The sequence below is a fragment of the Mandrillus leucophaeus genome, unplaced genomic scaffold (assembly GCF_000951045.1).
Source record: "Mandrillus leucophaeus isolate KB7577 unplaced genomic scaffold, Mleu.le_1.0 Scaffold979, whole genome shotgun sequence".
NCBI classification, from domain to species: Eukaryota; Metazoa; Chordata; class Mammalia; order Primates; family Cercopithecidae; genus Mandrillus; species Mandrillus leucophaeus.
Window position 1 is genome coordinate 418881 of NW_012110685.1, and position 11535 is coordinate 430415.

General features: G+C 43.2%; 1 protein-coding gene across 5 annotated transcripts in view; it reads right to left on the reverse strand.

The window, feature by feature from the left end:
* The window catches only part of NTM (neurotrimin), a 718324-nt gene that overhangs the window by 126608 nt on the left and 580181 nt on the right, over positions 1–11535 (reverse strand). For all 5 annotated transcript variants that reach the window (XM_011970822.1, XM_011970825.1, XM_011970824.1 and 2 more), the window contains one exon: positions 3606–3731. In XM_011970822.1, coding sequence (XP_011826212.1) covers positions 3606–3731 — 126 coding nt within the window. The remainder of the gene's footprint in view (positions 1–3605; positions 3732–11535) is intronic.

Sequence of the window (11535 nt, forward strand, 5' to 3'; positions counted from 1 at the left end):
GTAGGGACATGGATGCAGCTGGAAACCATCATTCTCAGCAAACTATCGCAAGAACAGAAAACCAAACACCACATGTTCTCACTCATTGGTGGGAGTTGAACAATGAGATCACTTGGACACAGGAAGGGGAACATCACACACCGGGGCCTATTGTGGGGAGGGGGAGGAGGGGGGATGGATAGCACTAGGAGATATACCTAATGTAAATGACGAGTTAATGGGTGTAGCACACTAACATGGCACATGTATACATATGTAACAAACCTGCACATTGTGCACATGTAACCCTAGAACTTAAAGTATAATTATAATTAATAAAAAAAAAAAGTTAGTGCACTTCCTCTTTGAATTCTGACAAATTCAGGAAGGGAACTACAAAGGCATACTGCCAGTGATAATATATGGAAATTATTTCAAACAATCAATGAAAGTGCCAAGAGGTGGCTTTGTAGGCCCTACCTCCCTCTCTGTACTGGACATGGACAACTGACATTTTCTCCATCTGATATAAAATACTACACAGGGCCCTGCATCTCCTTTTCCACCTGATGGTCACTCCTAAGCTGCCCTATATCAAAGTGCATGAGCCATGTCTAAAAATGTCCTTAACATTTCTGTACTCCTTTCCACATGGTAGTCAAGACTAGACATACACAATCTAAAGAGATTTATATAAGTTTATCGCAAGCAACACCACATGAGTGATAATGAAGGAAAAAAGGACTTTTAAGACATGTACAGAACAAACAAATCAGTCTGGAGAGAAAAAATGCAATGAAGTCATCAGGGTTGTGGAAAGAGCTTAGCCCTGATCAGCTCTTCATCCAGTGATTTGGCAGGTTTGCATGTAAGAAAGATCTTGATGGAAATGTGATCTACCCTCGAAGAATGACATAAAAGATGACAACAGAACTCTTTCTTTGGAGCCTCTGCTAAGGTGCACATCTTCTTCTCCAAGGAACGCCAAGCCTATCCTGGTTTATTTAGCATAAGCCTCCTTGAGGAAATACTACTGGGGAAAGATGAAGGCCTGACTGCTGAGGGTCTCCAGCTTCGGTTCATATTGGGAGCAGTCCAGTGACATCTCTGATCACCAAATAATCAGTCACTGGGAAATGGCACCCTGGTGAGTTCCGAGGTGATTTGTTATTGCTTGGCATGTCTCATCAGTTTGAATCTGGGATAGCTAAACTGGACCTGAGATCCGGAAATTGCTGTTCATGTAAATTAATCCACAGGTAGATTCTGATTGTCCTGCTTCTCTTTCCTTGATCCATCTTCTGTTTCCATAGCAGCTAAAACCTCAGTAAAATGGGACACCTGGCTCAGGCTCAGGCAAAAGTTCCCTGGGGAAATGAATCTGTTCCATGGCCACAAAAGGGGAGACAAAAGACTACCACACAGCCTTGTGAACATCAGCCAGGCAAACCCAAGAGGCCCAAACGTCAGAGGGGAAGACAACAAACAATTGCAAGGAGGGGAGAGAGAATGTGGAAAAGAATGAAATCAAAGCAGAAACATTTCAGAGGCTGCAAGAGAAAGCCAAAGCAAAGAACAACAACAAAAATAACTTATAGGGAAGTTATGGGTATAAAATGGCAGGACAAAAAGCAGGTGCATGCAGGAGAAGCAGGGGAAGAAACACCCAGAAAAGGACAAAGAACTGGCCGGAGGAGGGAATGAGAAGAGACATCAAACAGTAGACAGAGCCTCTTGACATCAGGCACAGGAAGCCTACCCTGATAATGAATGTTCTGCAGACTCCAAAGGCACAGACTGGGCTGGCATCCGCTAGCACTGGGACTCACATCAGGCTGTGATGAATGGTGCACACTGCAGACTTAGCGTGCATCTGTCTGAATGGTCTCTCCTTCAGAAGGGCCCAGGGCCGTTCTCCATCACTAATGATCTCATGCACAACTGAAGCTTCCTCCCCGGTTTTGGGCCAGTCCACATGTGAGGTCATTTCAAATGGAGAGATTGGCAGACATGTGAATAGCTTTCACAGACCCCTTGTTCACAGTGACAGTGTCAAGAATGGTGGCCCAGGACAGCTCCCAGGAATTCAGGCCACACACAACTGCAAATGTCACGCCTTCTCTGAGAACGTTCATCAGGGCCAACTGTCACTGTCTGGAATTTGGTATTTGGGGCCCTTTCATAGTCTTACTCTGATTTATTAAAATGTTGAAGTATAGTGGACACTGTCATGCACAGCCACCTTCGGGAGCCTCACAGAAGGACCTGCTGCTGGTGGATGGCCCTTGGTGGTCCGCCCCCTGCGTCTCATGTGAAGAGAGACGCCTGGCCCACAGTCACACCTGTTTGGGGATCAGCCTATATTGGGACTGCTGTGCCAGTGTAGAGGACTAGCTCCATCACCTCAATAAGGGAACCTTCTGAAGGGCAATCCTAGCTTCAGAGCTCTCCGTAGGCTCAGCCGAGATGTCCCACTGCACTGCATCACAAGCCAGCTTCCAACTTGCCCAACTCTGTTTCCCACTTTTCCCTTCCATGGCAGTTGAGGCCAAAAGCAGCCCCTAATATGCGTTTTCATGCCAATCACACACTTTCATCCATCTGTGCACACCTGCATATATATACATACATAATCACATACACACATTTCACATTAATCAGCAATAAGCAACACAATTAAGGACCACTATTCATCTCTCTGCACAAATATCTTCTTTTCAGAGCCCTTCTCTGAAGAAAGCTCTTGTCATTCTGTCAACACATCCTGTTCTATTTTCTCACCCTTAATACCACCTGTTATATTGCATACTCTTTTTTTTATCATCTGTCTCATGAGAATGTGAGCTCATGAGAGTGAAAACTTCACCTCTTTGGCTTATTGCTGTAACCCCCAGTGCCTGGAAGAGAGGCTGGACTATTGCAAGCACTCCATAAATATTTAAGAATGAAATATTTTTATCTTTTTTATTTCCAAATAAGAGCTAGCTTAATAATAAATGACATCTTGTCTCAAATTCTAAAGGTTTTAATGTTCAATCCATGAAAGCACAAAACAACACTTTGGTCTACATAACATCTGAGCTTCAGATAAAGTAAATTTTTGCAATTTAGTCACATATTAAGTTATATTTGTTCTCTAGGATCAATCAGAGTAAAACAACAACAAAACCACAAAAACAGCTCGTGAGCAGATTTTTGGCAAGGCTGCAGAGGCACAGACTTGGACAGTCTCCTTTTAGGAATGTGGCCATTTAAAGCCCACCCATCATTATGTGTTTTCTCTCTTTTAAAACAACCAGCTGAACAACTGCCACTAAAGCTTCGTTCCATCATCAAACAACATGTAACGTCCACCCAGAACACCTACCACCATTTCACCCAGAGACAACAGGGATTAATTTCCAAGGGACTGGAGAGATACTGAGGTATGAATTCTGAGATCTTAGAGGATATGCCTGTTTTGCAGAGAACATCAGTATTCTCTGCAGAGCCATGAGTATATTACCATCAAGCCATCAAAAATGTAGTCTCCTTTGGAGGAGGTATCAGCACCCATAACCTCCTACCAAGGGCCCCAAATTCCCCCATTTATCCTCCTGATGCAATGCACCAAACTGTTCTCTTACCTTTGGGGGAGATGTGTCTCCAAGTAACTGTAGGCTCTGGTCTACCCGTTGCTATGCAGGTGAGGCTGATATTGTTTCCTTCATTAATGGAGATATCTGAAGAAATCTCTACAATTTTGGGAGATACTGTGGAGACAAGACAGAATGAAAATAAAAATCCTGCTGAAACATTTCTTAGTTGTCTTCACATGGTAGTTGGCAGAACAGCCCAGAAAGTAAAATATATGGACTATCGTAAGTTAATGATGAGAAATTAGAGGAATTACATTAAATATCAAAAAAAAGTCTTACCTTGAATTTAGCTTTGATTTCCTTTTATTTAAACACAAAGTCAGGGAGTCCGAATGGGAATAAATTCTACTGCAACACTGCAATAGCTATTCTCCTAGCCTCCACCCTCTTCCTGTATCTACTCACCCCCACCCACCTCCAACACATATCCACGAGCCATCCTCCACACTGAATTCAGCGACGTCTTGAAAGAATGCAATTCTGACCATATCACATCTCTGTCTAAACAGCTCCAATGGCTCCCCGTGGCCACCTGGTCATAGCTCGACTCCTTCTAGGCATGAGGCCATGCAGAATCAAGCACTAGCCTATATTTCCATGGCCATCCCCACTGATCCCACCTGTGCTGACTCCCTTGTTGTCCCCAGAACATCATGCCCTGTCTGGGCAGTAAGGATTTGGGTCCATATTGTTCCTTATATCCTTCCTGGACAACTCCCAACCATCCTCATTTTTATTTTTATTTTGAGACAGGGTCCTACTTTGTCACCCAGGCTGGAGTGCAGTGGTACAAATATGGCTCACTGAAGCCTCGACCTCCCCTGCTCAAGCAATCCCACCTCAGTCCAAGCAGCTGGGACTGCAGGCATGTGCCACCATTCCTGTTTAATTTTTATTTTTTTTTATAGAGACAAGGTTTTGCCATGTGCCCAGACTGGTCTCAAACTCCTGAGCTCAAAAAATTCACCAGCCTCAGCCTCCCAAAGTGCACTCTCAGCCATCCTTAAGGCCCAAAGCAAATGCCACTTTCTTTGTTGAAACTTTCCCTACCCTCTACACTTCTCTGCCCTTTTGGACACCTCAAATTGCTGCTTCTTCATCCATGTGCCCAGAGCACATTCTATACACCTGGTGGGGAATCGAATAAAACCTCAGTTAGCCACAACTTCTCTCTCTCTCTCTCTCTCTCTCTCTCTCTCTCTCTCTCTCTCGTGCAGCGATGCACAAGGACTGGATAGGGCCTGCGGAACATCCAGCCATTGCATGTGTGTGCCTGTTTCTTTCTGGGGTCCAGTCATGGAACCTCATCGTTGCTGCACATCCGGGCCTAATTCTCCAGTCTCGGCTTTACTACTAATAAACATGTGATATTTGGTTCCATGTGTCTACTTATCTGTCTTATGAGTTTTAGCATTCAAGTGAATGGAGTAAAGATGTCATTTATTGAGCTTCCAAACTCCAATTCTAGACACTTATTTCACTAAGCTATGGTTATGTGCTTAGCATCACCCACTAGGCCATGAGCTTTCTGATGACCTGAACGATGTGTTACTTATATTTGTATCCACACTAAGAGCTCAACAAATATTTACAGAATTGAGTCATAATGGTTATTCAAGGGAACCACCTTCCCAACTTGCATGCAACATGTCCATAATAACCTCAGAGCTGGGTCATTGGCAGATATTCTTTCAATCCTACTGATGCTGGTTTTGACTTCTTAGTTCTTGGCAAGTTAAGTGTCCCCTCCATCCAGCACTCTTCTGTTTCTTCATGTTATATTCTTGCCTTGAATAAGTACTCCTCAGAGCCACCATGCTGTGCAATTCTAGAGCACACCATCCACCTGGCTTACAATGTGACCTGGCCTGCTGGAGATCCCAGGGAAGCTGCGCGATGACTTTATTGCTTGTTGCGAGGTCAGGGTGGCGCCCTCACACTCAAATCAGATGGGTTTGCAAATTTTAATGCTGGTCTTTCCTCTACTTGAACCATTACTCACTCATTCCTAGTTGTGTTGGATCTTTTCCTTCATGAAAACGGGGTATTATAAAGATATCTTAGCCTTCTTCCCCTTGTCTCCTCCAGTGTTACCTTCCATGTATGTCCTGCATCCACCCAACTGAAACGTTCATCATTAATAAGCATGTGCTGTACTTATCTGTGCTGCACTGAGCTGTCTCCTTATCCCCATGCCCTTGTTGCTGACTTCAGTGCTCACACCCTTCTCTGTGCCTATCCACATCTGTTAACATTGTTCAAGGTCTGAGAGAATTACCACCCCTTTGATAAGGCTGTCCAGGTGATCCTCAAGAGGATATGACCTCTCCTTCCTGGGGATTCCACAGCACTGTAGTGTCCCCTGTATGGCATTTAAAGTAAACTCTTATGTAACATGTGCCCCACCTTTCCTTTTATACTATAAATTACATTAATAGAAGATGTTAAACAAGATCCTCACTAAACTTTTTAAGTTTTTGCTGTCCTAACTAGGGGATGTTATACAGAGTAAGCACCAGTTAATCATTTTTAGATTTCCATCCTCATTGAGCTTCAGATAGAGAGGCAGTGTGTGTGTCTCCACACACGCGCGCACGCGCACACACGCACACACACACATTTAATTGCACTCCCATAAGCATTTGGTGGGACAGAAATAATGGAGAGCGGACATGGACAAGGGTTGGAGGAGACAGAACGCTAGCTCTATAATCTGGGACTTTTAAGCCATAACATTGCAATTTATGGTTGTGTCATTTTAAAAGCTACATCGAGCCTTCCAGGACAGAAAGGTAATTGATGAGTTAATGACTGAGCATTTGATTTGCTGACTGCCTGAAGGGTACAAACTTCTAAATTCTCTTAGTTCTGGAATCATTTAAACTGATCATTGCAAAAATAGACACTTTGATGTGTTTTATTCACAGAGTTTTAACTAGAGCATTCGCATCTCACACACCAGCCACCTCCCCCTCCACCCCCCAACACCAATCCATACATCTGCTGGGCCCTGCCCCTGCTCACTTTTGGCACCTGCACAGCCTTGCTTGCTTCCTGGAGGACAGGCTGCCTGCAGAATGTCTGTGCTGGCCTTGCAGACACTGCTTCAACTGTGCAGGTAAGTAATTTATTGATCTGTAAAGCACTCCGAGAAGCTCTGCAAGGGATTATGTCACGCCAACGCCATGCAATAAAATAAAAAATGATGGACTTTGTGAACACAGGGTGATTTAGGGTTTGTAGTTGGAAGTGTACTTAAAGTACATTTTAAGTGGAAATCAGGCCGGGTAATGAATTACTCTTGCTTTGGAAGGGCTTACTGTGAGTTCATTTTCCTGGCTTCCTACATGATAGCTAATCTGCTAATCATACACTAGAGAACAATGGACAGTCCCCAAGTAGGATAGAAGGTGGTTTGGGCCAGAGCTGTCAGTGCAGTAAGTATATTAAATAAGACAATTGCACCTCATGCTTGGAAGAATCATCTAGAATTGTCTCCCCCCACTAATAATTGGAAACTATCCAACTCATGAGGTAGAAGTTGGAGAAGTGCTTGCTGTCCTTTAAATTCTGCCTAAGAATACAGTTTGAAGGAGGCAAACTGCCCGTGGGTGAGTAAGACAGACCATTCATGGCATAGAGATGAGGTGGTTTGACCAGGGAAGCAATCCCAATGATCAAAACCAAATTGGCATATGCCTAAGATGCTATGGGAGTCAAAATATGATATTCTAGGTGGCAACTTCTCATTGTCAGTACAATTCAAGACTACATTGAATTGATTAGGGTGCACTGTGGTTTTAGTTAAGCCATCCTCATAAGGAAGCTTCTGACCAAGTGTGAGATAGGGCTACTTGTATTTTTATATTGTTTCCATGGATACATTCTGTATCCGACTTCTCATCATTCAGACTGTTAGAAACATACTAAGATTGTTTTGCTTATTTTCATTCATTCACTCCTTCTTCAATATTCATTGATCACTTTCCATACACCAGCACTGTGCCAAGCACTAAAGACATAAACTAAGTAAGATACCATACTTTTCCTCAAGGAGTTCACAGGCTCAAGATATAAAAACAGATGCAGAAGCTTAATATTCTAATGTATGGTGACACAGAATGGTGAATCAGGTGTTATGGGGACACAGAGGATAGACATCTAAGCCAACCTTGACATGGATGTCACAAGAGGCTTTTTAGATATGTGATACCTAAGTTAAGCCCCAGGAGTAAGTAAAAATTAATCATATCTGGAGAGAAAAGGAGGAAAGATATCCTAGGCAAAGGAGACAATATAAGGCAAGCACTATTAGTAAGACATTTTATGGCCAGGCATAATTGTTAATGGAAGAAGTCTACTTTAGAGGTATAGTCCCCAACCTTGTTGGCACCAGGGACAGGTTTCATGGAAGATAATTTTTTCCATGAACTGGGGATGGGGGAAGGAATGGTTTCAGGATGATTCAAGCACATTACATTTATTATGGTATATAATACAATGGTATTTCTATTATTATTACATTGTAATATTGCAATATATAATGAAATAATTATACAACTCACCATAATGTAGAATCAGTGGAAACCCTGAGCTTGTTTTCCTGCAACTAGAGGGTCCCATCTGGGGGTGATGGGAGATAGTGACAGATCATCAGGCATTAGATTTTCACAAGGAGTGCACAACCTAGATCCCTCGCACGGGCAGTTCACAATAAGGGTTCATGCTCCTATCAATGCTGCCACTGATCTGACAGGAGGCAGAGCTCAGGCAGTATTACCAGCAATGGGGAGTGGCTGTAAATACAAAAGAAGGCTTCACTCACTCAGCCACCAGCCGCTCACCTCCTGCTGTGCGGCCTGGTTCCTAACAGGCAACAGAGCATTACCAATGCATGGCCTGAGGTTTGGAGACCCTTGCTTTAGAGGCTGGGCCAAAAGTCATTCAATGAACATTTTGTGAACACCTACTGTTACACAATGGTGTGCTAGGTATATGAAGAACACGCGGACACATACCAATTTGCCTGGCCCCCTATGAACTTACAATGTTTCGGGAAACTAGGCATATAAACATTCCAGAGAGTTGAATAATAAGGCAAAATATGTTAGAAAATTGTGTATGATTGAATGTGAATGAACAGTACAAACTTTAAGTGCTATGAGTTACTAGGAGGGAGGATAACAGCTAGTGAGAGTGTCAGAGATGGCTTCACCTCAAATTGGAGTTTATTTTAGGTATCAATGAATGAGAAACAGGCATCTAGGCAGAAAAAGCGAAGCTGTTTCAAATGGGACAGAATTGCATGGGCACAGACAGGAAGGCAGAAATCCATGAACTGAGGAAGTACAATGTCTACTGACTACAAGAGGCAGCGCAGAGCAGGGCTGAGATCCGGCTTTACTGTGTTCTAACTGGGCAACTTTGGCCAAGTTACTTTACCTGCCCGTGTCTTGCTCTCCACATTTATAAAATGGGGCTAATAATTGTCTGAACCTCATAAAGACTCTTTCAAAGACATAGGAGTAACTTATGAAATGCATTGAGAACAGTTCCTGGCAATGTGAAGTGCTCAATGACTGAGTTTTAATATTGTATGTGCTTGGCAAACACATATATGCAGTGTCAACACAGAATGGACAGTCCATAAATTTTGACAGAATCAATGAAAAATGGGATAGAAGATCATGAAGTGAACGAGAGCCATACGATGGAAGTGCCTGAATGCCTAGTGCCTAGATTTTAGCTCTATCCTACAGGCAGTGGCAAGCATTTGAATTTTTTTTAAAGAATATTGTAATTTAAAAAAAAATTATTTTGAAGAAAAGAATCTGTTAACACTGTGTCAGATGGAGTAAAATAGACAGAAACTGGAGTCACAGAAATCAATAGACAGTGATGTTCAAAGCCTGGATTAAACTGTTGGCTCCGAAAAGATGAAAAGCAAGGGATGGATTGGAGAGCAATGCCCAGAAGAAATGCACAAATGCTTGCTAGGAGGACGACCAGGGAGATGGGGTCAAGCAGGAATGCCATTCTGTTCAGTAGCATCTGGATGGCTGCACAGGGAGATCCTAGACCTTCCAGGGGGAACTAGTTTTGGGGAGAACAATAGTGTGATTAATTCTGTCTTAGACTTGCTGATGGTGAGATGATAAGGGACATCCAGGAAGAATATTACTATTACGTTAGCAGTTGGAATCAGAGGATCGGCGGTCTGGGCAAGATCCCAGTTTGAGAATCCACATGAAAGGTAAAGAGCAGAGGGGTGAGAACTGATGTGCCAATAGTAAATTAGACCTGCTAAGAGTGGTTGAGTCCTTTGAAAAGGTCATCTGCTTTTCCCCACAGGCATGTATGTGGTGCCTCCTGGCTTCTGAGAGCTGAATCTAGAAAATATACCAATTACAGAAACAGAAAGACCAAGGAGTGGTTAGGATACATTTAGGAAGAAAGACAGAAGCCAAGGGAGCCATGCTGTTTTGATAGAGTTCCACGTTTAATACATTATGTTAATGTTTAATCTGGCTCTTATTGAATTTTAATTCAAACGTGTAAATAATTAAATAAGATAATTATTAAAACAGTATTCTGAGGAACTTCCCTACTCTTGGTTCAGCTTCCACTGCCCAGGTGTTGAGTTTTAATAATTATGTCATTAATAAATAGCAATTTGCTGTTTTTAGCACACAGTGGATATCCTATTAAATCCAAATTAGGAAGCTTTATTAAGCACTGTGCAGTCCTGTGGGGCTGAGAATGCACATACGCCACTTGGACCAGGTAACTGCACAGCACATGCAGATCTACAGATCCCTGATGGTTTCCTTGGCTGGCAGTGGAGCTTCCCCTCCTGCCTCTCCTGTCCTGAAGATTGGAGATGCCCATATCTCCTCAGGGCAGTTCTCACAGCAAGGGCTGCTTCACTGCTAAGGCCTCTTTAGGGACCTTTGTATTTACATAATTAACGGGACAAATCTGGAGCACTCTTAACCTTTCTGGCTTCCAGATCACGCGCAGAGACACCAAGGCCTATGAGAACAGCCTGGTGCATGAATGTCCAACCCAGATCGGAAAGGTTGGAAAGATGCAACCAAGTGGGCGTTGGTTTTGAGAAAAATCCACCTTTTCCCAAGGGCCAAGCAAAGCCTAGGCACAGTTGAGTGGTTCAGGTGGGATTCAGGCTGTGGCAAATGTGCTTGGTTAGGACTTCCCTTCTCTCATCCAGACTGAATGGAGAGATGAATGTGTCATGGAGCAAGCAGGCAAATTCCTTATTTGGTCTCAAAGGCCCTGCACACTCTGGACGCCACCTCCCTCTCCATGCTCTTCCCACAGCATTCTCCCTTTCACGCCCTGCTGGCCACCTGTCCTCTTCAAATGCCTCAAGCCCACCTTTGACTCAGTCCTTCACACTTGCCTTTCTCCTGCTACTCACACTGGTTCTGTCTAATTCTTTCAATTTCAGCTCCTCACAGAAGCCTTCCTTGAACCCCCTTTCTACAAGAGAACCCCCAGCCTGCCTGGCTTGCTACATAACTGTCTGCCTCTCCTAAGTACAATGTAAGCTCTGTTGGTGTCCTGTTCACTGAAATGGTCAGCACATATCATAATGCCTGGCATCGTTTGTGTTCAACAATTTTTTGAGCGAATGAATTACTATGTTCTCTCAAGGCTGTATGCAAATGCAAATAAACTGAAATGACTGAATTTCCTCAAGATCTTTAAATTACTCCCAGGGACTGTTAGTGAACATAATGATGTTGATAATTACCATTTATTAAATACCTGCTGTATAACAGGTGTTTAGCTATCATACCTTTATTTTATTTTTCACTGTATGAACCCCACAAATAGATATTCTCTCTAAGGCAGCCAACTGCCCAGGCCTACCTGGAATTGGAGGGTTTCTTGAGAC